Source organism: Elaeis guineensis, chromosome 10, assembly GCF_000442705.2.
Source record: "Elaeis guineensis isolate ETL-2024a chromosome 10, EG11, whole genome shotgun sequence".
Lineage (NCBI taxonomy): Eukaryota > Viridiplantae > Streptophyta > Magnoliopsida > Arecales > Arecaceae > Elaeis > Elaeis guineensis.
In genome coordinates, this window is record NC_026002.2 from 77,810,891 (window position 1) to 77,837,265 (window position 26,375).

Genomic DNA, 26,375 nt, shown 5'->3' on the forward strand with positions numbered 1-26,375 from the left:
AAGTTAGGAAACCAAAGTTTTACATTCTGAATATAATTTTCCACTCAGACAACAATATTAAACTTTTCTTTTTGAGGAAAAATTGAGTCATGAGGCTAGCTCCTATTAATATAGAGCCTTGCGTGCACTCAAACGTAATAGAGGAGGAATGGGTTTCTAATAGAAAGAGAGAAGACAGCCATGCAGGATGCAGGGAGTATCAGGGCCAACAGCAAGGCAAAGAAATGGTCCCTTAGTGGAACCACAGCTTTGGTCACTGGGGGCACCAAAGGAATCGGGTTAGGAATCTGCTAACTTACTCCATCCACATCGTTTGCCACCCCCTGTTATTTTCTTTCAATTTTCATCCAAATTTCCAAACTGTATGATCTTTGCTAATGACTTAAAATGGTTTTGCCTGCTTGTTAAATATGTGGATCATGAAGTTAAGAAAAAAAGAGATCGTTAAATATGTTTAAGCTAGGTTTAGTTTGTCCATCAGTTAAGAAGAAAAGTTCGTAATACATATGTTAGATTAAAGAACTAGAAAGCTAAATACACTTATCCTTTCTTCCTATTGTTGTGAGATATTGGCACATTCATTTTTTATATCATTTTATATAATTTTCTCGTTCATTGCCTTACGATTTATCACGCTACTTACTCATTAGAAGAAGTCTTTTTAGATTTTTAAAAAGGTTATAGTACAATTGTTTTCTTAGAAAAAGAAAGCTTGAAGTGGGTGAAATTCCGAGATAAATTAGGACACAGAGCATGTATATTCTGGTCATGAATAAAAAATGAACAAAAAATGAGACTGAATAGATCAAAAAACTAACTGGAAATTAATTAAGTACTAAAACGGACAGCAAAAATTCCTAATCTTGCTGGCCTATACCATCTAGATAAAGTAGATGTCTGATACACTAGGATGCATTTGGATACACTTTTTAATTTTTGATTTTTAAAAAATATTTTTTATTTTTTTTGATTTTTGCTATTGAGAAAAGCAAAAAAATAAAAGGTATGTTTGATAACTACGTTGCTATAAAGCAAAAAGCAACGTTTGGAGACGGCAAGTGAAGAGTTTGACAAGAGAGAAAGGTTCAGGAAGAGAGGGAGAAGAGGGTGGAGAGGTGAAGAGCTCAACGAAGGAGAAGGATTTGGGCTCTTTATTTTTTGGTTTGACATTTTAGATGTGCGGAAGCAAAAAAAAGTAAGTTTTGAAAAGCAAAATATTTTTGCTTTGCATATAAAGTAATTATTTTGATTATTTTGATTTTTACTTTTTGCTTTTTAAGGAGTTATCAAACATTACTTTATGATTTTTATTTTTTAAAAATTAAAAAGTAAAAAAAGTTCTTTTTTAATGGCTAACCAAACGCATCCTAAATTAAATGATCAGGGTATTACTTCTTTCTTCTTTTTTTTTTTTCCTGATGTATCAAGGTATTACTTGTTGATACTATTTGTTTGCCAAGAAGTATAGATTAATGATGTCAGGCATAGTCTACAGCTTAGAATTATATCTTTTTCTCGGAAAACAGAATGTGTAACATATGAAAGGATTATGGTTGCTTTTCCAAATATAAGTTTTTCTCTTCTCTTACTATCAGAAATTCCATGTTTAAAATTGTGGTTCACATCATAATTTCTACACTTCTCTGAAGTTTGAACTTCCCGAAATTCTAATGTTTTAAACCCGGTCTCTTTAAACTCATATAGTAATAGAGATATTCTCGTTTCTCCAGTTTGCAAGTAGTTTAGAAAGAAGACTATATTAGGAACCCAGGATTGCTAGTTTACACCACCATGATTGCTCATCAAAGAAGATCCTACTGAGGTCATGAAGTTGCCCGACATTGTTTTGACTGATGTAAATGTGTGATCTTCTGATAACATTCCAGGCATGCCATAGTTGAAGAATTAGCTGGATTTGGAGCAACTGTACATACATGTTCCAGGAATGAAGCAGAGCTCAACAAATGCCTGGAACGATGGAAAAGTCTGAACATTCATGTCACCGGATCAGTTTGCGATGTCTCAAAGCAAGCCGAAAGAGAGAAACTAATGGAGGGTGTCCGTTCCATTTTCCAGGGGAAGCTCAATATCCTTGTAAGTTTGGAGCAATATTAAACTAAATCTCGTTATAAAGATCAATACCAGAATACAGAAACAGGCCAAAGATGGAATTGTGAAAAAAAAGTCCAACAGTTCATGATCTCTAAAACCTGCAACAAATCTCTTGTGACACAAATAATAATGCTCATCAAACCGGTTTCATACTAAACTGTTGCAGCATTTGATGGAGTTGCTAGGCTATCCAGGGTGTTGCACATCCTGCATGTATGAGCTGTTCTGTTCCTCTTCCATTTAGGTAGGCCACGGCTCTGATGAGGAGCCTCCTAGCGTCTGTTGTTTCTGTGCCTGTAAATTTTCTTTTCATCAATTTCCACCAACTCCAACTTCACCATTCCTTGATACCTGCTCTTCGAGCCTACAGCTGGGAGGTACGAGTTCAACCTATATTTTGTCGTAAATAATTAAGTTCATGCCGAGTTTTGCCCTATTGAGATGGTCTCTTGTTTCGCATTCCCATAACTGACTGCTGCTGAGTCTAATTTACTGCCGTATGAATCCATTCCATCCATGTAACCAAGTTGTGGTTTCCCCACCTAGGTTAACAATGCAGGGACAGGCATTGTGAAGGCAGCTGTGCATTTCACTGCTGAAGAGTATTCCTTTCTTATGGCTACCAACCTGGAATCAGCTTTCCATCTTAGCCAACTAGCTCACCCTCTTCTGAAGGCATCGGGGGCAGGCAGCATCGTCTTCATCTCTTCAATCGCAGGGGCACGAGCCATACCAAATTGTTCCATTTATTCAGCAACCAAAGGTAATCTATTATAAGGCTTATGTTAACCAGCATAGGCAATCAATCACTGTGCAGGGACCCCATACTTTTGATGGCTTTCTTATCTGCTATATTCTTCAGGAGCACTGAATCAGCTTACAAAGAACCTGGCTTGTGAGTGGATAAAAGACGATATCCGAGTCAACTGTGTTGCTCCAGGGATCATCCGGACCCCACTCGCAGAGCCTGTAAGGCCCCTTTTTCCATTGTTGCCTGAATCTTTACTTCGAAAAAAGATAAAAAAATGTCCTCCATCCAAAAAAAAAAAATCACTTGATGGGTAATTATGGGTAGCACCCATCACTTGATGGGTAATTATGGGTATCCCCCATCACTTGATGGGTGAGTTGACATTTTAGTGGAGCATACCTAGTTGATTATAGCATTGCATTTTCTGAATATTTTCAAAGCCATGCTGATTGGAGATGGGGGCTTAAGAAGACCCTAAGCCAAGCAAATCCATGCTATCAGACCCGATCATCATGTTTGTAGAGGAAAAGAAAAAAAAAAAAAGGTATAAGAGCCACTAGCTATTTTTTTGAAAAGAAAAAAACTATCACTAATTGGAAGTTTGGTTCATATATCTCCATGATGGTAGAAATTATTGGTTGGATTAGATCCATTAGCTCAGCCGATGGACTATTACAACCATAAAGAGACATACGAGAAGGAGAAAAGGAGCAATGCACGGCATGTTGTGCATGTGCCTTTGCTGTTAGACAGGTCAACCACTAAGCTAGTGGATCTAATCCAATCAATAATTTCACCAATTGTAGGAGTTAGATTCAATATTGATGTGTGATTACTATATTTGATATATCACTGAAATGTCTCTAGAAATAGAACTTCATTGTGTTTGATATATCATCAAATATTGATAGTGATAATATATAAAATACTATAAATAGCTTTACACATTAGTATATAATAATTACTCTATAACCTGATTAAATATTCTTCATTCACAACTCTTCACAAAAATATGTAGTAGTAGTAATAATAATTTTATTATTATTATAGAAATTTATTTTGATTTGGCTATTAAAATGATATTACGATAATATTATATGTAATCGGATCTGGCTAGGCTTTGCCAATTTTAACCATCAATATCAGGATTGATTGTTAGGAATGATTTAGCCCATTAAAATAAAATAAGAAAAAAAAAAAGCATGAAGAACTTAGTATGATCCATCCATGCCAATTAACCCTACCTGCCTATAGAAATAAAATAGGAATCTAATAAATAAATAAAAGGCATCAATGTCATTTAGTTAAACCTGTCAATAAAAATAAAATAGGCATCTAGTAGATAAATAAAAGATATCTATGCCAATTTACTATACCTGCTAATCAAGATAAAATAGGCATCTTCAATAACAGGTGTTATTGAAGATGAAAGGTCAAAGACAAGAAAGAGATGAGGAGATTTTTTCTTTTCTCTCCAACTTACTATTTGGGGATAATTTTGTCTCAAAATAACATCAGTATATCACCAATATCCGGTGATGTGTTATCACTTGGGATATATGTGGTGATAGCATTACTGTATAATACAGTGATGTTATCATCTAATTTATCATTGGATTCTTTATCATTAGATGGGATTTTGCAAAATCAAACAAGGTGATCACATCACCTCACTCACATCACTTGGATAATGTGAAATATCACCCCTACCAAACATCATCTAAGAGTTGGATTCTGCTCTCTCCATTGGGCTTCTCCCATGCTAGTTCTAAAAAGAACAGAAAGAACAGGAAAAATAAGATGGCTAACCAGTTGGTATTGATCTAATAAATATGACCTAGAAGGTTGAGTCTAATAACATATCTTGTATGGTTAAAATACATGATCCAATTGAGATTGTTTCACAGCCGTGCACTCATGAATGTATAAGGCATGGCCTCCAGTCCTCGCACCCATGCTAAGTTATTGCTTGGACCCTCTTTCTCAACCTAATAGGATATTCTACTGTTTCTTCTACACCCTGGAAGCTTGAAAAAGAGTCTAGTATGAGTCGACATTGAAAAATTTAATTTGCAAGACTCGTTCCAACCTGATCGATTGTCATATCCTACATTGTAGATCTTTCGGACAAACGAAGAAGAAGAAAATCCCACTCCCTAGTTTTCTGGCCTCTAGTGCAAGGACATCAAGTTGGCCCTACAAGGCTCACCAATTTTTAGCAACTAAAAATGGATAGGAAGTTAGCAGTGGCCACGGTTGTTGCAATCAAATCTCATCTAATTTGCACTGCATCTTTCACCAAGACAAACACATGCGGTAAGACATTAGGCTACATCTCTGCTAAAATCTCTCATCCTTTGCATTTGGACAGTTTCTTGAAGATAAGGAACTTGCAGCAAGACAAGCCTCCCGCATACCCATGGGGCGTTTTGGAGAACCAGAGGAGGTGGCATCTCTTGTGGCGTTCCTATGCTTATCTGCTGCTTCCTATATCACCGGTCAAGTTATTAATATTGACGGAGGTTGGACTATAAGTGGCTTCTAAGAAGAAAAACAACTCTACTGTTAAGTTTATGTGCTCAATCCTCAACTAAAAATGCTGTCCAGTTCCTCTAATGGCCTCAAGTGGTGATGCGTGCTTAGGATAGGTTGCCAGAAGAAAGCTTTCTTTAGTTGTGGTAGTTTTCAGTCATGGAGAGCCTAAGGCAATTGCCAGAGCCTTGAGAATAAGGGTAAGACTGACGAAATTTGGTAGTTGCTATGAACTGATCGATTTCATATAAATTAGAGCATTGATGGCCCACGCCAAAGTGCTCATATTTATGTTGTGATATTGGTTTTATTTGGTTCCATCGCACGCCTTCACTTCTGCTGCCTTTTGGATAAATCTGGTCAAAAATTCGTTTGGTTTCAGCTGGACTTTCAGACCCCTTTTAGAGGTCATGGCTGGGAGTTTTGTTGCATATTGCTTAGATTGGAACAAGAGTCGTTGAAAGAGGTAGACCTCAACTCTATTTTTTGTCTTCGGCATCCTATTAACTCAAAATTGGGCTCCATACTGTTTAAGGCTGGTATGGAGAGACTATTATGAATGATATGAGAAGTAAAGAGTGAAGAAAAATCACACTGACATAGTAATTGATGGATTCATATAAATTAGAGCATCGATGGCTAGGGCCAAAATGCTCATATTTAAGTTGTGATATTGATTTTATTTGCACCAGGCCTTTCCCCTTGTTTATAAAGCTTGTCATTTGAAGTCTGGTATTATTTCCAAATTCTATAATGCTAGAAACAACTCTTGGAATCTCAAGGTCAGCTCAACTCTTTCCCCTGGTGCCCAAGTTAAGTCGAACCTTCTCAAAACACTTCTTGCTGGGTTTCATTTTGAAGCAGGGCAAGACTCCATCTGTTGGCACTTAACTGCAAATGAAGATTTCTCCTCCTCTCTCTACTGCTTTCTTAACTCGAGGTGTGAGGTGGGATCTTGCCTCCAAACTTTGAAAAATCAAAGCCCCACTAAAGTATAAGTGCTGCCTTTGGGTTTGCCTCCTCAACAAGATTAATACTAGAAATATCCTATTTTAGAAAATCGGTAAATATCTGGGTGGTTGCATCTTTTATGGGGAGCCTTCATAAATGCAAGGATCAGCTGATCAGATTTACTTGATCAGTTCAAATAGACTCTCTCTTTACTTCTCCTCTTGTGTTATCCAAGTATGAGCTATGAAGGGGCTCTAACCCAACTATAGCTCATCAAGCATTTCCACAAGAGAGAGGAGAAGAGGATATGTAGAAATTGTGAACCTTCTACCTGTTACCACTTCTTACATCAAATCAAGCATGAACTATGAAGAGATTTCAATCGAACTATAATTCTTCAAGTCTCTTGGTAAGAGGAAAGAAAAAGAGAAGGATTCTAAATACTAAAAATATGAAAAGAATTCAAAAAAAATCGGCTTCTAATCATGATCTAGCTTCATCGCAAATTCCAAAGAAATTGCTTAACCAGACAGGATACATTTAGAAGCTATAAAATTGATTAAAAAAATATGAAAGAAACCTTATACTATTTGTTGGAATTTAATATTATAAAAAATTACAAGTATGCAGAAATTAAATAAGAATGAAAAGAGCAAGAAAATTAAACTATCCTATGTACTAAAATTAAACTTACAAAAATTAACTTGCACAAGCAAAAAATAATGGAATATTAAAATAAAAATTTAATGTAAGAATTTAAACTCTGTTACTATAATATACTCCTAACTCCTAAGCCATTAACAAGGCTTGGAGTTGAATTCAAAACAGTAATTAAAACAAAAGGAAGAAAAAATCTAACTAGGATCTGAAGAAAAAATGGATAGTTCAAAGCATGTATTTTTAAAATTTTACAACGAAATAATAAAAGATTAAATATTTTAATATTTTAAATATGCTTTAAATCAGATCTAAACTACCATTAAGGATCCATGATATAAAAAATTTACATATAAAATCTGAAATAAAATAGAAAACTATATCGATCACATCGATGTCCTGAATTTGATCTAACCTTTAGATTATGTCGGTAGAGTTTGAAACTCAATATCTTTTCATGGGTTGATGATCTCTGCTATTAGTAAGTATGGTATGAAGCTCTCATTGATGTCGAGCAGCCGCACAAGCGTTCGGCCTCTACGGATGGTCCACACGAAGCCCTTCGAACCGATCAGCCCTCTGCGGGAGTGCTAGCTCGCGCAGCCGACTTTTGATGGTAGATCTGATTTGATCTCCTTCTTCGATCACCTCGAACTTTTTTGATATCGAAGATGAATCAGAGAAGGATACTGGATGATGAAAAAAATTTAGATGAAGACTCTCTTCTCTTTGATTTTTTTCTCACTCAAAATCTAGAACAGTTCTAGGTCTCTCACCCAAGAGGAGAACGGTCTTCTCTTTTGTTCACGCCAAAGAGGAAAGAAATCCACCCAATCCTCATATCCCAAAGAAGTATTTTGACCCTATTTCTCTTTGGCATCTCATGGTGAAGAGCTTTCTTCTTTTGGCACACAAATTTGTGGCTTTTTTATGGTTGTCACACAAATCAGATAAAATAGGATAAGGGTTGGAGTTTATTGCAATTCAAACTCTTTTAAATTTCAATTAGACTCCAACTTTTTCTCACCCTTATCTAACTTAAATAGAGACTTATCAGAGAAAATTAGACATAAAAATCAGTTGGAAAGATTGTTGGAAAAGATGCAGATTTCATGCATGAATTTTAAAAGTATTTTTTGAAATATAACACAACGGAACATGTAAATTAAACAATTTAATCTACAAATACATGTAATAAAATTACTAAACCCTACAATTAGAACCTATAATATATTATATTATATTTATAAATCAAAAAATAAAAGATTTGATATTGATCAAATCAATACCCTAGATCTGAAATAGTTTCAGATCTAAAACCTAGATCATATCTAGATAAAAGAAGAGATTAGATCTCTTACCTTCATGCGGGTTGAGAACTCCACGGTTAATTTTTTTTGTTGCCTTTGGAGCCGCACATGCGTCCGACCTCTACAGGTGATCCACACGAGGCTGCAACAAAATCGGAGGTTCGTCGAACGAAGATCCGCTCGAAGTGCTAGCTTCTTGTAGATCCCTCCGGATGGTTAATCTAAAAAATATTCTTCGGATCTCTTGGACATTTCAAGAGATGAAGAATATGGGGAGGAATAAGGAAGAAGTCAAACCTTTTGACCTTCCTAAAATTAAAATTAATATTTAACAGAAAAAGATCCTAAGAGAAGACAGATCTTCTCCTTCAGTACATCAACAATTGATATCCTGAAAACATCTCTATGCTAGGACTTGAGAAGACCTTCTTCTCTTGATATTTTTTTAATTTTTAGATCTTATGATATCTGATTTTTCTCATAGAAAAATCTCATGATTTATGGAGAAGAAGGGTTCTAAAAGAAACCTTAAGAAAAGACCTTCTTTTCTTCTTCTTCTTCCATCAGAATATGATCATATCATGTCCAAAATAAGATCACCATGCTCCAACTCTTTGGAGCATGAATTCACCACACCATCCCTCTTTCTCTTTTAGATTTTTTATCATATAAAAAAATATAAAACAAAGAGATATTAATATGAACGGAAAAATAATAAGAGAAGACAATCTTCTCTCTTACCTTTCTCTTTACAAGACATCAACCTTTGATCTCTTGATTCAAGAATTTTCTCCAAGGATTTTGGCACCTCAAACCACCCATGTAATCCTTATTTTTCTCTCATATTTTTATCACATAAAAATATAAAAATAAAGAGAGAAAAAAATATGAAAGAAAATCAATAAGAGAAGACAATCTTCTCTCTTACCTTTCTTCTCTATAAGACATCAACTTTTGATCTCTTATTAGAGGACTCTCCTCCATGGATTTTGGTGCCTCAAACCTCCCAGGTCTTCCTCATTCTCCTCTGGTAATTCTCTCAATTTTTTATAATTTTTTTGACTCCTATATCATGGCATATGGGGTGGCCTCCTTTTTTATGGCAGACTAGGTCATAAGACCTAGTCTAACAAGGAGTCCTTGGGGCGTCCAACTCTTGGACGCCCCCTATCTCATTTATTTCATAGATAGCATGAAAATAACCACAAAAGGGGAAACAAAAAAAAAGATAAACATGGGGGAAGTTGGCACAAGAGAGGGAGGGAAGAGTCCTTGTGAAGAGGGACTCTTTCAAAAAGAGAAATAGGCTAAACCACTTTCTACAATGAACCAAATTAATTTTCATATTGGATCAGATCAAATCTGATTCAAATCTTTAGAATAAGTGGTGTGAGATTACTTTCCTTAGATGTGAAAATCATAGAAAAATTATCTGAAATTAATTAGTGGGCGTGGGCTTTAATTTTCTTAGGTGGCACAAGAGAAGATGGAATCCTAGTCTAACTAAGATTCTTATTTAGATTAGGTCAAATACTTTGAATCCAATTTAAATTAATTATAACCTAATTAATGGTGATCCTAGTCCAACTAAAAATTTAATTAAATCAAATTAAATCATATTTAATTTAAATCCTAACTTAATTAAGAATTAGGTGCATACAAGTCCTAGTCAAACAAGGACTTGTTCTCCGTTGCAACTGACTTATCCAATAAACCAATTAGACTTAATCTAATTAAATCCAAACTAATTCTAATTAAATTATATTTAATTAGACTTGATCTCAACCCAATTGCTCAATCAGATTGAGCCAATTAGTAATCCAATTGCTAATGATCCTCCTGCAACACTTGTATTAGGTCAAACATCAATCACATTGATTGTTTAACCTTAGAACGATTCTCAATCATCAATTAACCATCTGATTAGGTTGCAACCTCTTATGTATGTGACCCTATAGGTTCGAACCTAAGCTGGTAGCATAGAAATCAATTTTTATACTAGTCAAAGTAACCATCTAGCAATGGTTTCCGACGTCCAGATAGGTCGAATGTATGCAAAGCAACATTCTAAAAATCCTGACCCATGGTTACCATATAGTTCATCCTTTTGACCAATAATGCTCAAGATGACTTCGAGTATACTGTCAACACTCATATAAGTCATCTCTATTGTGTCTCAAAATTTTTGCAAATCCCGTGACTCCTCACGAGGATTACCCAGACCTAGGTTTTGCTAAATTGAAACACAGCGAGACATTCTCTTCCTGAAGTTAATCAGAAGTGGTCAATCCCATCTTGACTCACACACCGACTTCACAAGTACTTGACTGTACCTAAAAATTTTTCGAACCTATATTAAAAATACAGGCAGTCCGACACCAAAGCACAGTGAGTTGCTTGCAAGTCACCGTGGTGATCTCAGGTCGGAGGGACACTTATATCCATTGGTCTTAGTTAACTACTCTTGATAGTAGAGTGTTACATTGATCACGTTCAATGTAGATGTACTTCTATATCTTACCTGGATGTCATACCAGTGTCTCCACACCACTTGGTTACGAGGACAACCAACGCATATGGCATACAGCGACCTACACTTGATAAGTTATCGTCCTTGTTAATAACTTATCATTTGGTCGTGAACAATTTAAGAATCATCCGATAAATCATCTTTTATCGATTGATTGTGGTTCTAAGGACTTCATCATAATTTAAGAGTTTATTTAAGAAAGATAAAACTTTTATGATGAACCTGCCAAATAACTATTATTATTAGATAATTCATATACTAATTTCAATCATCTACTACTTAGATGATAGGCTTTAAGACATATTTTTCAACAACTCCCACTTGTACTAAAACCAATCAGAATAATATCAAATATCTTATCTTTCACTTGAGTTTGTAGAACTTCCTAGTTCTGAGGCCTCAGCAAATGGGTTAGTCAAGTTCTCCCTTTTCATCGATCTTCCAAAGATCGATGTCACCTTGATCTAAAATCAAAAGTGATAGTAATACAGAGTATGTTGGTCCTTCGATTCTTTAGCCAGATTTATGGCTCCAGTGCTATGATAAGACTGGACCATTGGTGGAGGGTGCCACTCCAAATCTGTTAATGAAGCTCAGTAATTACACAGCTTACATGGCAGCATCATATGCTACGATGTACTCTACATCACTAACTGAGTAGACTAAAGTATCCTGCTTGGAATCTTTCCAGTAGATTGCTCCTACAATTAGGGTATGATCCGACACTTTCTTGTTGTCATCTTGATCTGACTAAAATCAAAACATCCAAATGTTTAAAGTCAGTATTTTCATATTTGAGTCACTGGATCTTAGTATTTTTCAAATACTTAAGGATTGTCTATACAATCTTCCAGTGGTTCTTACTTAGATCAGACTGATATCTGCTCACTACCATTAGTGAGCATACCATATCTGGTCTTAAACATGGAGAAATTGGATGACACCCAAATCTTTATTCCTTGCAATGCTGGAATGCCATTCCCGATTAAGAGAATTTCATCTACAGACAAACAAAGAATAACACTACAGAATATTTTATCTATTTATAAATGCAGGGTACCTCTTTGATCATAACAAAGACATATGTTCAAAATGTATGTTCTAACTCTGGGATAATAGCAAAATGAGCTTTATAGGTCTCCACCTTCCCATCTGTGCTACTCTGATCTTTTTTAAAAAATTCATTCACACCCAATGGGTTTTATTCCTTCAGGTGAATCATCTAGTGTCCATACACTATTGATTTTTATGGACTTCAATTTGGATTTAATGGCTCCAAGCCACTTCTCAGAGTTAGACCACTGCATTGCATTTACTTTAATGGGCTCCGAGTTTGATCTAATCAAATCTGGTTCTGTAGGTTTACCAGATTATGTCTGTTCATTTTCTACCAGTCAAACTTTCAAGTTCAACTTGATAGGCATCAGTTCCTTCTCTAAGGAACTCCTTTCCAAAAGGAATACCCTACTGCTAATGAGCATCTTATGTTCTTCAGCATGATAGAATTAGTAACCCTTAAATAACTATTAGACCATGAATCAAGTTTATCAGTATGCAAACCTTTGACATAGGTCGATCAACTCCAAACCCAAAGGTGAGAGAGTCTAGGTCTATGCTCGATCCATATCTCATATGGAATCTGCATAATAGATTTACTCAGTATATTTTTAGAGTAAAACAAGTAATCACACAAGAGCATAATCCTGAAACAGGCAGATTAGTGAACCCTATCGTGGATTGAATCATGCCTAACAAAGTTCAACTTCTCCTTTCAGATACACTGTGTTCTAAAAAAGAATCCACTGAAAGAGAATCCAATTCTCTCCTAGATATGTCATCATTTTCATCATTTGAATCATTTGAACATTTCAAATAATTTGACTAGACGCACCCATGCCCAGATAGGTCATCTGTAATGAAATATTAATATCTTCCTCTAGCACTTAAGTTCACAGGTCTACATACATCACAATGTATGAGACTTAGAACTTTATCAGATCCTTCATCTTTTCTATTAAAAGGTGACTTTGTCATTTTTCCAAGAAGATAAGACTCACAGGCTATCAATGATTCACAATCATTGATGTCGAGATTTCCCTCTCAAGCTAGCCCATTTATCCTGTTCTTGTCAAGATGACTAAGCTTATAATGCCAAAGATAGACATTCATGACATTATCTAACTTGGGTGTGTACATTACACTTAACAGACTGTGTAAATATCATTTCCTTATTGTCTATGTATTATTGTAACATTATTCATAAAAATACCACAATAATCTTCCTTTATGAATGATGATCATCTTTAGCCAAAAGGCCAACAAAGATTATAAACAATGAACAATAGTAATAATTATTTTAAATGATAATATTTAAAAATAAGTTCTACAATTCCTAAAGTTAGGATTGGAATAAGACTTTCCTCCCTAACATTCAAGAATTTCTCATCATTTTCAAATATTCCACTTACTTGTAGTCCTAGCAATAAATTGCATAAAATCATTGGTATCTAATACCTAGGTAGTGGAATTATATAGAAAAACTTTAAGGTGTTATCATATAACATCCTTGATGAGCAACCCTTGCTCCTTTCTCTTGTTCAGCCTATTATGGTCAAGGGAAGTAAGACAATTCTTCTTTCTATGACCCTGTGCTTATGCCTGATTTGGATCAATTTTGGATTAATTGTTTTGACTGAACTAAGAAGCACCAATACGAAGCCATTCATACTGCTGAACCAAATTCAACTTTTGATACTAATTAACGAAGTTGGATTTCATAAGTCATCACTGTCTAACAACGATTGGAGCAATTAAGGTTTAGCCGTATTTTGAGAAAAGAGAACAATGACCTAATGTATATGAATTATTTTAAGCCTAGAGACTTGGACTTTAGTCTCAAGATTCTCCCACTATTTTAATCAAATTGATAGCCTCTACCTCCAATTCAAAAAATTACTTTAATTTTCTAGTAGGTACTAGAATCTACATAGACTACACACAAGCCCGACTTTGGTCGGCCAATCCATATGTATTTACAGGTAGGTTCATTAACTAATTGTTTCTCCAGACAACTTCTAATAATTTAATTTTGCTTCAGAAATCTAATCAGTAGGCTTTAGCCTCCACTATAAGGATCCAGTTAGGTCCAACCATTAACATGACCATACTTGGTGCATCTAACCAACAAATGATTAAGTCCAACTTTGGTTGGCTAATCTAACCACCATTAGAGAGACACATCCAAGTCGTCATATGATGAGTGATAATTCCATTAGTCAACAAGCACCAGACCTTTGGGTCTGTAATGATTATTGAGTTAATGGACTCATTATCAAACACCTTAATGGGAGGCTATGACTCAGTTATCTTCATAACTTTATCATTTTAAGGATCTAATAATTTTAGAGGATTTAAAATTATCAATGATTTAAGGATAGAAAAGATATGGACCAATTCGCTCCCACTGACTTCATCAAGTCAAGTCCTCCCACTGACTTCTCAAGTCATTAACAAAGACTAGGATCAAATTTGGTCCATGGGCACCTAGATCAGTCTCACTGAATGAAATCAGACTCTCTGATTTTTTATGTGACATGGGTTAGCACAAATCAATGAGCAACCTAATCAAGACCTGATTAACCATATTGGCTAGATAAGTATGATTGATGGGAGGGTCTACCAATGCTTGCCTTAGACACCATAAGAAATGGTCAGGTAAGCATGCTCCCAATTAAAAACCATCGATCAAGTTTACCTTAAATACCAACTGGTTTATCAGTTTTGATTTGGTTTGCCTAAAGACTCGGGCTCAGCCGCTGAGCCACGATCAGTGTCTATTTGTTAGATATATGGACTTTGATCAACTACAACTATTAAAGTGATCTATAAAAATGACATAATCCTAATTAACTTTTAATTAGGTTGGATCAATTTCTTAACTTAGTCCATATTTAATCTAACCCTAGGTCTAACCCAGTTAATGATCTGATCAAAGCTAACCCATTACCCTTTAACCCATGTTTCATGAAATTATCTTAAGATTTTTAAATCACAAACCTAGATCCTAAACAATCACTTAATTCTTTTAATTAGGTTTATGGCTGAGGGTTGGGGTTCGATATTTTGAAAAATATTTTTAACTTTTGAAAGGTTTAATACAATCTAGTGTTGTTTCACTAAATAGGTCGACTCCTTTCAAAAATGGGTCGGCTTATTTTACTAACAAATACTAATAATTAAAATCTATTAGAAATATAATTCAGCCAACTTTTCAATCGAACTGGCATGCTGGTTGAGCTGGCTTGCTGGTCGAGCTTGCCCGATCAGCAAATAGAACCTTCGCAAGATCCTATTCTAGGCTGATTTTAATCTATGTACATTACATAAAAAATTATAAAATAAAATAGACTTAATCTAAAATATTCATGATAAGATTTATTTAAACTCTTTTAAATTTTCTATATTGCAACGTATCAGGACAACCTTTGCACTATAAGGGGTAAACCTTACAGCAGGATAACCTACAGTCCTATGATCATTATTTTATTTTTTAAATTTATTTTAATATAATTATAAACATGTTATAAAAGAACTTGGATGCTCTGATACCACTGTTGAAAAAAGTACACAAATGTATGTAATCAAATTACTAAACCCTACAATTAGGACCCATAACATGTCATATTATATTTATAAATTAAAAAATAAAAGATTTGATATTGATCAAATCAATACCCTAGATCTGAAACAGTTTCATATCTAAAACCTAGATCATATCTAGATAAAAGAAGAGATCAGATCTCTTACCTTCATGTGGGTTGAGAACTCCATGATTAATTTTTTTTGTTGTCTTTAGAGCTGCATATGAGTTTGACTTCTACAGGTGATCCACACAAGGCTGCAACAAAATCTGAAGTTCATCGAACGAAGATCCACTCGAAGTGCTAGCTTCTTGCAGATCCCTCCAGATGGTTAATCTAAAAAATATTTTTTGATCTCTTGGATATTCAAAGAGATGAAGAATATGAGGAGGAACAAGGGAGAAGTCAAACCTTTTAACCTCTCTAAAATCAAAATTAATATTTAATAGAAAAGGGTTCTAAGAGAAGACAGATCTTCTCCTTCAGTACATCAACAATTGATATCTTGAAAACATCTCTATGCTAGGACTTGAGAAGACCTTCTTCTCTTGATATTTTTTTAGTTTTTAGATCTTATGATATCTGATTTTTCTCATAAAAAAATCTTATGATTTATGGAGAAGAAGGGTTCTAAAAGAAACCTTAAGAAAAGACCTTCTTTTCTTCTTCTTCTTCCATCAGAACATGATCATATCATGTCCAAAATAAGATCACCATGCTCCAACTCTTTGGAGCATGAATTCACCACTTCATCCCTCTTTCTCTTTCAAATTTTTTATCATATAAAAAAATATAAAATAAAGAGATATTAATATGAAAGGAAAAATAATAAGAGAAGACAATCTTCTCTCTTACCTTTCTCTTTACAAGACATCAACCTTTGATCTCTTGATTGAACAATTTTCTCCAAAGATTTTGGCACCTCAAACCACCTATGTAATCTTTTTTTCTCTCTCAGATTTTTATTACATAAAAACACAAAAACAAAGAGAGAAAAAAATGTGAAAGAAAACCAATAAGAGAAGACAATCTTCTCTCTTACCTTTCTTCTCTACAAGACATCAACTTTTGATCTCTTGTTAGAGGACTCTCCTCCATGGATTTTGATGCCTCAAACCTCTCAGGTCTTACTCATTCTCTTTTGGTAATTCTCTCAATTTTCTATGAATTTTTTGACTCCTAAATCATGGCATATGGGGTGGCCTCCTTTTTTATGGCAGACTAGGTCATAAGACCTAGTCTAACAAGGAGTCCTTGGGGCATCCAACTCTTGGATGCCCCCTATCTCATTTTTTATGGATAGAATGAAAATAACCACAAAAGGGGCAATAAAAGGGAGGATAAACATGAGGGAAGTTGGCGCAAGAGAGGGAGAGAAGAGTCCTTGTGAAGAGGGACTCTTTCAAAAAGAGAAATAGGCTAAACCACTTTCCACAATGAACCAAATTAATTTTTATATTCGATCAGATCAAATATGATTCAAATCTATAGAATAAGTAGTGTGAGATTACTTTCCTTAGATGTGGAAATCATAAAAAAATTATCTGAAATTAATTAGTGGGTGTGGACTTTGATTTTCTTAGGTGGTGCAAGAGAAGATGGAATCCTAGTCTAACTAGGATTCTTATTTAGATTAGGTCAAATACTTTGAACCCAATTTAAATTAATTGAAATCTAATTAATGGTGATCCTAATCTAACTAAGAGTCTAATTAAATCAGATTAAATCTTATTTAATTTAAATCCTAACTTAATTAGGAATTAGGTGCATACAAGTCCTAGTCAAACAGGGACTTGTTCTCCCTTGCAACTGGCTTATCCAATAAATCAATTAGACTTAATCTAATTAAATATAAACTAATTCTAATTGAATCATATTCAATTTGACTTGATCTCAACCTAATTGCTCAATCAGATTGAGCCAATTAGCAATCTAATTGCTAATGATCCTCCTGCAACACTTGCATTAGGTCAAACATCAATCACATTGATTGTTTAACCTTAGAACGATTCTCAATCATCGATTAACCATCTGATTAGGTTATAACCTCTTATGTGTGTGTCTCTATAGGTTCGAACCTAAGCTGGTAGTATAGAAATCAATTTCTATACCAGTCGAAGTAACCATCTAGCAATGGTTCCCGACGTCCAGTTAGGTCGAATGTTTGCAAAGCAACATTCTAAGAACCCTGACCCATGGTTACTGTATAATTTATTCTTTTGACCAATAATACTCAAGACGACTTCGAGTATGCTTCCAACACTCATGTAAGTCATCTCTATTCTGTCTCAAAATTTTTGCAAATTTCGTGACTCCTCACGAGGATTACCCAGGCCTAGGTTTTGCTAAATTGAAACACAGTGAGATATTATCTTCTTGAAGTTAATCAAGAGTGGTCAATCCCATCTTGACTCACACACCAATTTCATAAGTACTTGACTGTACTCAGAAACTTTTCGAACCTATATTAAAAATATAGGCAGTCTGGCACCAAAACACAGTGAGTTGCTTGCAAGTCACCATGGTGATCTCAGATCGGAGGGACACTTATACCCATTGATCTTAGTTAACTTCTCTTGACAGTAGAGTGTTATATTGATCATGTTCAATACAGATGTACTTTTGCATCTCACTTGGATGCCATACCAGTATTTCCACACCACTTAGTTACGAGGACAACCAACGCATATAGCATACAGCGACCTACACTTGATAAGTTATCATCCTTATTAATAACTTATCATTTGATCGTAAATAATTTAAGAACCATCTGATAAATCCTTCTTTATCGATTAATTATGGTTTTAAGGACTTCATCATAATTTAGGAGTTCATTTAAGGAAGATAGAACTTTTATGATGAACCTACCAAATAACTATTATTATTATATAATTCATATACTAATTTCAATTATCTACTACTTAGATGATAGGCTTTAGGATATATTTTTCAATAAAGACCTTCTTTTCTCGTACACAATAGACCCCTTCAAAAGCAACCAATATGTGGAAGGATATGGATAAGGTTTTAAGTTGAAATTTAAACTAATTTGAATTCAAATCAAAACTAACCAATTTTTATTCTTAATGAGTGATAAAAGAATAATTATTTTCTAGTTTTTTAATGTATAAAATGATTTTGTGTGGTGAGAAAAATCCTAAGATAATTTAGGTGGCGCAAGGGATAGAGTCCTACTCATTTGGGACTCTAGGGTTTAACCAATTAGATTTCTTTCAAACCCAACCCAATTAGACTCAAATAAAATATGGTGAATCTAATCTAATTAGGCTCTTATAATCTTAATTAAATTTGATCAAATTAATAAATTAATTGAGCCATAAATCTGATCAAATCAGGATCATTTCTCCCTTATCGATTAAGTCATCTCATAACCTAATTAGACTTGATTGAATCAAATTCAATCAGACTTAATCCAGACTTTAATGCTCAATCAAATTGAGCTAATTAGTGATTTAATCACTAATTAATCTTCCATTAAAGATAGAGTCCAAGTCTAGTGGGACTCTTCTCTAGAGTCTCCATCTAATGGGACTCTTCAGTAGAGTCCTCGTCAAGTGGGACTCTTCACCAGAGTCTCTGTTGACTGAGACTCTTCAGATTAGCCATATGATTGGAGAGAAACTTTTAATGTGTGTGACCTCATAGGTTCAAATCTAAGCTGATAGTACAGAAATTAATTTCTGTACCAATCGGAGTAACCATCTAGCAATGGTATCCGATGTCCGGTTAGACCAAATGTATGCTAAGCAACACTCAAGAACCTATTTAAATATAGTTATCGTATAATTTATCCCTTTGACCCAAATGCTTAAGGTAACCTAAGATTTAACTACCAACCCTAATATGGTCATCCATATTGTATTTCAATTTTCAAAATCCATCACATAGATTACCTCGATCAAGGTTTTACTAAATTGAAACACACTGATACATTAACTCCTACTTATTCGAAGGGATCAATTCTATCTTGACTCATACACTGACTTTACAAGTACTTGACTATGCCCAAATTTTTTTATTGTTGAATTAAAAATTCAGGTAGTCCAGTACCAAAGCATAGTGAGTTGCTTGCAAGTCACCGTGGTGATCTCAAATCAGAGGGACACTTATACCTATATCCCTTCGAAGTGACTCTTGACAGCAGAGTGCTCCGGAGTTGGTCACGTTCAGTGAAATGTACTTCTATATTTTACCTACATACCATACTAGCATCTCCACACTCTTTGGTTAAAAGAACAACCAATTTATATGGCACACAATGACCTACACTTGATATGTCTATCGTCCTAGTAATAGCATATCATTTGATCACGAACTCATTTAAAGACTAAATGATATATCCTCCTATATCAAATCAAATAGTCCAAAGGACTTCATCACATAACAGGAGTTCAAAATGAGATGTACATAGTGATGAAAAATCAAATAATATTTATTAATTCAATAATTCATATACAATTACAATGATAAGCACAACCGTCAACAGGCTGATGATTAATTTTGGGATATAATTTTCAACGACTTCTACTTGGACTAAAGTCAATCGGTGCAATATCATATACCCATCTTTGATTTGTAGTCTTCAAACTCCTTGACATTGAGGGCTTTAGTAAATGAGTCGGTCAGGTTCTCCTTTCCATCGATCTTTTAAAGTTCGACGTCACCTCGATCCACGATCTCTCGGACCAAGTGGTAGCAGTGCAAAATGTGCTTGGTCTGCTGATGTGACTTTGATTCCTTCTCTTGAGCAATGGCACCAGTACTATCGTAGTACAATAAGATAGGATCATTAAGGGAGGGTACCACTCTAAGCTCGTTGATGAACTTTCGTAGCCACATAGCTTCCTTCGCAGCATCGGATTCCATGATATATTCCACTTCACAAGTAGAGACGGTCATAGTGTGCTGCTTGAAACTTTTTCAGCAGATTGCTCCACCATTCAGGATATAAATATATCCTGACATGCTCTTGCTATCGTCATGATCTGACTGAAAAGTGGAGTCTATAAATTTCATAAATTTTAAGTCAGCTTCTCTATAGATAAGCCACTGATCGTTAGTATTTCTCAAATACTTAAGGATGATCTTTATGACCTTCCAATAATTCTCACCTAGATCGGACTGCTATCTGCTCACTACTCCTAATGAGTATACCACATTCGATCGCATATATGTCATGGCACACATAATAGATCCCACTGCTGAAGTATATAAAATTTTACTCATACGCTCTCTCTCTTGAAGAGTTATCGGACAATCACTCTTCGAGAGAGAAATTTTTTGACCTATCAGAAGATAGCCTTTCTTGAAATTCTCCATGTTGAATCTTTTCAGCACAGTATTAATGTACGTTGACTGGGATAATTCAAACAATATTTTAGATCTATCTCTATAGATCTTCATCCCAAGGATGAGAAATGCTTCTTCCAAGTCTTTCACGGAGAACTATGATGACAATCAAATTTTTATTCTCTGTAATGTAGGGATATCATTTTCGATTAAGAGAATGTCATCGACATACAACATAAGAAATACTACCATAGAGTTATTAATCCATTGTATATGTAGAATTTCTCTCCATTCTTAATGAAGCCATACGTTCTGATCACTTTATCAAAATGCATGTTCCAACTCTGAGATGCCTGCTTTAGTCCATAGATGGATCTTTGAAGCTTGCACACCTTAGACTCATCTGTGGATATGAAATCTTCAGGTTGTATCATATACACCTCTTCTTCTAGCTCTCCATTTAGGAAAGCTATTTTCACATCCATTTATCAGATTTCATAGTCCAAATGTGCTTCTATCACAAGCATAATCCAAATAGACTTGAGCATTGCCACAGGAGAAAATATCTCATCATAGTCAATATCATAATGCTGACGGCAACCTTTGGCAACCAGACGGACTTTATAAGTTTTCATCTTTCTGTCTGCGCCCCTCTTCTTTTTGAAGATCCACTTACACCTTATGAGTTTTATCCCTTCAGGTAGGTCAACCAATGTCCATACATTATTGATTTTCATGGACTTCATTTTAGATTTCATAGCTTTCAACCACTTATCGAAGTCAGATCTCTGCATCGCATCCATATAAGTGATCGGATCCTCATTATTCTCATCGAGTTCAACTGAATCCTCATCTCGGATTAAAAAATCATAGTATCTATCTGATTGATGCAGTACTCTACTAGATCTCCTTAAAGATGTTTCTACAATAGGTTTCGAATTTGATCTAATCAAGTCCAACTCTATGGGTTTACTAGATTGTGTCGGTTCTTCTATCGATCGAACTTCATCAAGTTCAATCTTTGAGGTATTAGTTCCTTCATCAAGAAATTTCTTTTCTAAAAAGATAGCCTTATTACTGACGAACACCTTCTATTCGTCAGCAAGGTAGAAGTAATATCCTTTGGTCTCTTTTGGATACCCTACAAATAGATATTTGTCAGACCTAGGTCCAAGCTTGTCAATTTTCAAACGTTTGACATAAGCCAGATATCCCCAAACTCTCAAGTGAGAGAGTACTGGCTTACACTTTGTCTACATCTCATGTGATATTTTTTTTATAGACTTACTCAAAACTTTATTTAAAATATAACAAGTTGACTTGAGTGCGTATCCCAAAAAAAAAATTGACAGACTTGTAAAGCCCATCATGGATCGAGCCATGTCTAACAGGCTTCAATTCTTCCTTTCTGATATACCCTTATGCTGTGGTGTTCCAAGAGGGATCTATTGTGAGAGAATCTCATTCTTTTTTAAGTATGTCAGAAACTCACTAGAGAGATATTTTCCTCCTCAGTCAGATCGAAGAGTTTTAATACTCTTTTCAGTTTGTTTCTCTACTTCATTACAAAATCGTTTGAATATTTCAAATGATTCTGACTTATGTGTCATTAAGTAGACATGTCCATATCTTGATAGGTCATCTGTAAATATAATAAAATAATAATATTTACTTCTGACACTAGTATTCATAGGTCCACATACATCAGTATGTATCAGACTTAGAACTTCACTGGCTCGCTCACCTTTTTCAGTAAAAGATGATTTGATCATTTTTTCAAGAAAATAAGACTCATAGGTTGGGAGTGATTCACAATCACTGACTTCGATGATTTTTTCTTGTGTTAATATATTTATTCTATTCTTGTTAACATGACCTAACCTACAACACCAAAGGTAGATATCAGAGACATCACTAATTCTAGGGTATTTGTTGGATGTGTACATTACACTAACAGATTGTGATAATATGTAAATACCATTGTTCAGTTGTCTATTCATCATATTAATACTATTCATAATGATATTAAAATTATTTTTTTATTAAAATTTCACAACCGTACATGGCCAAAAGACCTACAGAAATAATATTCAATAAAAAAGAAGGACAAAAATAATATTCACTTAAAACAATTATATTAGACTTGAATACAAGCTTAATAGTCCCTAATGCTAGAACTGAAACTGATCTTCCATCTCCAACATTAAGGAATCTTTCACCTTCTTCAAATCTCCTACTGACTTGCAGACCCTGCAATGAATTGCAAATATTAAAAGGGCTTTCAGTATCTAATACCCAGGTAGTGGAATCACAAATTAAAAAATTATAAGGTATTATCATATAATTACCTTGTCCAGCAACAACTTGCTTCTTTCTCGATCTGTTCAAATTCAGGAAGGCAATGTATTAAGGACAATTCCTTTCTCAGTGCCCCTGCTTCTTGCAGTAGAAGCATTCTGTCTGATTCTAGTCGAACTTGGATTACTTGGTCATATAATTACCTTGTCCAGTAACAACTTGCTTCTTTCTCGATCTGTTTGGATTCAGGGAGGCAATGTATTGAGGATAATTCTTCTTTCAGTGCCCCTGCTTCTTGCAATAGAAGCATTCCACCTGACTCTAGTCGAACTTGAATTTTTTGGTCTAACTGGGCTTGGATGCCCCAGCACTTTGCACCCTTTTCTTGTTCTTCTTATTTTTCTTTTCTTTCTTAAAGGATTGACGTACAGAAAAAGATCCTCCCACAGCATTCACCGACTCCTTTTGGAGTTGGTGATCCTCCTCAAAGTTTTGTAGTAACCCTAGCAAACCGTGGTAGTTAACTGCAGGCTTTACCATTTGAAAATAACTAAGAAAAGGGAGGTAGGATTTGGACAGAGAGTTCAGAATAGCATCTTTCCCCAATTGCTCATGCAGGAAAAAGTCGAGCTTGTTAGATGCTCAATCATCTCGATCATGTATAATACATGATCAATGACTGATGCTCCTCTCATTCGAGCATTAAAGATGGCACAACTAGTCTTGTGCCTTTCAACATCGTCGGGTGTGCCAAAGGACTCGTTCAATATTTGCAATATATCCTATGACTGAGCATTCTCAAAATGATGGTTAAACTCATCATTCATCACCGCTAGCATAATACAACGAACCATAGTTCGATTGTTGAGCCACTACTGATAAGTGTCTCTAATCGTGCTACATGCATTCAGAGCTGGCTCCTCGGATGCCAGATCTATCAATACATACAAGATCTGTTCATGCTTTAGGACTATTTTGAGCTTTCGATACCAGCTATTAAAATTTGATCCCATCAATTTATCACTATCTAATAGTGATTGGAGCGACAAGGTGGTGGCCATAACTACAAAAAAAAATCATAATCTAATTAGTATATAAATTGATTAAGCCTAAAGATATGAATTTTAGTCTAAAGGTTCTCCCACTATTTTATGCAAATTAATAGCCTCTACCTTCAATTCAAAGAATTACACAAATTTTTTAATAGATACTAGAATCCACATGGACTGCACATGGGCCCGAGTGTGGCTCAGCCAACCCTTGTGTACTCACGGGTAGGTTCTTAATCAATTATTTCATCAAATAATTTTTAGTATTCAATTTTGCCCCAGACATCTCTTCAATAGATGTGTGGTGCCTCTACTGAAGGTTCTGATTAGGTTCAATCATTAACATGTCAGAATTTAGTATATCTAACAAACGAGTGATTAGACTCGAGTGCGACTCGACCAACCTGACCATCATCAGAAAGACATAACTAAAACAACATATTATGAATGAAAATTCTGACAGCTAGATGAGCACCAGGCATGTGGCACCTCCAATGATCATCTAAATCATTGGACTCATTATCACCTAACTTAATGGGAGGCTATGATCTAGTTATCACCATAACTATTTTATTTTAGGGACTTAACAATTTTAGAAGATTTAATTAATTGAATTGAGAGATGAGATGAGACCTAACCAGTTAATCTTAATCCTCCCACTGACTTCACCAAGTCAGATTTAAGAAGATCAGGCATAAGCTAGTCCAGTCAATCAGTTATGAATCCTCCTACTGACTTCACCAAGTCATAAAGAGAACTCAAGACAAGTTGAACTAGAGACACCTAAATTAGTCATACTGATTTTCTAGCTAGCATGGGTCAACTCCAATCATTAAGTGATCTAATCAAAATATGATTCACCATGTTGGTCAGATAAGTGAGATCGATGGAAGGGATATGCCATTAACTTGACATAGACTCAATTTATACGAGTAACTTCCAATTAATAACCGTCGATCAAAGCTGCCATACTTATCTTAGACACCAACTGATTAGTCATTTTCAATTTGATCAACTTATAGACTTGAATTCGACCACAGAGCTACAATCAAAGTCCATATTGGTCTAATCAAAGATATAGACTTGACTAACTACAACTATTGAAATTGATCAAGAGAAGAAATTGATCCAATCAGAATTAACTTTTAATTAGATTTGATCAATTACTAACATGGTCTATTATCAATGATTTCTAATCCTAGGTCTAATCCAGTTAAATGGACTTGACTCAAGCTAACCCATTAACCCATGAGTTATGAAATCAATACCTTAGATCTTTGATTCTCAAATCTAGATCGCTTAATTCTTAATTAAGTTTTGGACTGATATGGGTTCGAATTTGATGTTTGAAAATAGTTTTTAATTTTATAAAATATTTTTATAATCAATCATCTACTAATCAAAACTTTAATTTCAGATCTAATATATATTATTTCATATCTAAAAAAAAAATTTAAATTTTTTTTCATTGTTCATCATCATAGAAAAGATCGTGCAACATCCCTACATACCATAGGAGATCCCATCGAATGAGTAAATAGGATAGTAAAATTTTGATTTCTTCTATGATCGGATGGCTATGAGGATCTATGCAATCAGATTACTATACTACTCAGATTCATGTCATAAGAAATCTGGTTCTGATATCATATGAAGAAAAAATAGGTAGTTCAAAGCATGTATTTTTAAAATTTTATAGTAAAATAATAAAAGATTAAATATTTTAATCTTCTAAACATACCTTAAATTAGATCTAAACTATCATTAAAGATTTATGATATAAAAAATTTATATATAAAATTTGAAATAAAATAAAAAACTGCATCGATTACATCGATGTTCTGAATTTAATCTAACCTTTAGATTATGTCGGTAGAGTTCAAAACTCAACATCTTTTTATGGGTTGATGATCTTCACTGCTGGTAAGTATGGTATGAAGCTCTCGCTGATATCGAGTAGCCACACAAGTGTCCGACCTCTATGGATGGTCCACATGAAGCCCCTCAGACTGATCAGCCCTTTGTAGGAGTGCTAGCTCACGTAGTCAGCTTCTGATGGCAGATCTGACTTGATTTCCTTTTTCAATCACCTTAAATCTTTTTGATGTTGAAGATGGATCAAAAAAAGATGCTGGATGGTGGAAAAAATTTAGATGAAGACTCTCTTCTCTTTGATTTTTTCCTCACCTAAAAACCTAAAATAGTTCTAGATCTCTCACCAAAGAGGAGAATGGT

General features: G+C 34.7%; 2 protein-coding genes across 3 annotated transcripts in view; both read left to right on the top strand.

Moving 5' to 3' along the window:
- LOC140850788 (noroxomaritidine/norcraugsodine reductase-like) overlaps positions 1 to 4,743 on the top strand; it is an 82,376-nt gene extending 77,633 nt beyond the window's left edge. Inside the window, exon 5 of one of the 2 annotated variants that reach the window (XM_073244124.1) lies at positions 3,312 to 4,743. In XM_073244124.1, the coding sequence (XP_073100225.1) occupies positions 3,312 to 3,341 (30 nt within the window). In that variant the 3' untranslated portion in view covers positions 3,342 to 4,743. Of the gene's footprint in view, positions 1 to 3,303 lie in introns of both variants that reach the window. The other variant, XM_073244125.1, reaches the window with a different exon arrangement.
- On the top strand, positions 83 to 5,694 carry LOC105052189 (noroxomaritidine/norcraugsodine reductase). The gene is made up of 5 exons (XM_010932928.4): positions 83 to 278; positions 1,887 to 2,094; positions 2,659 to 2,875; positions 2,975 to 3,081; positions 5,235 to 5,694. The coding sequence occupies exons 1-5, from the start codon at positions 181 to 183 to the stop codon at positions 5,406 to 5,408; spliced, it is 804 nt and encodes a 267-aa protein (XP_010931230.4). The 5' UTR covers positions 83 to 180; the 3' UTR covers positions 5,409 to 5,694.
- The last annotated feature ends 20,681 nt before the right edge of the window (positions 5,695 to 26,375 follow it).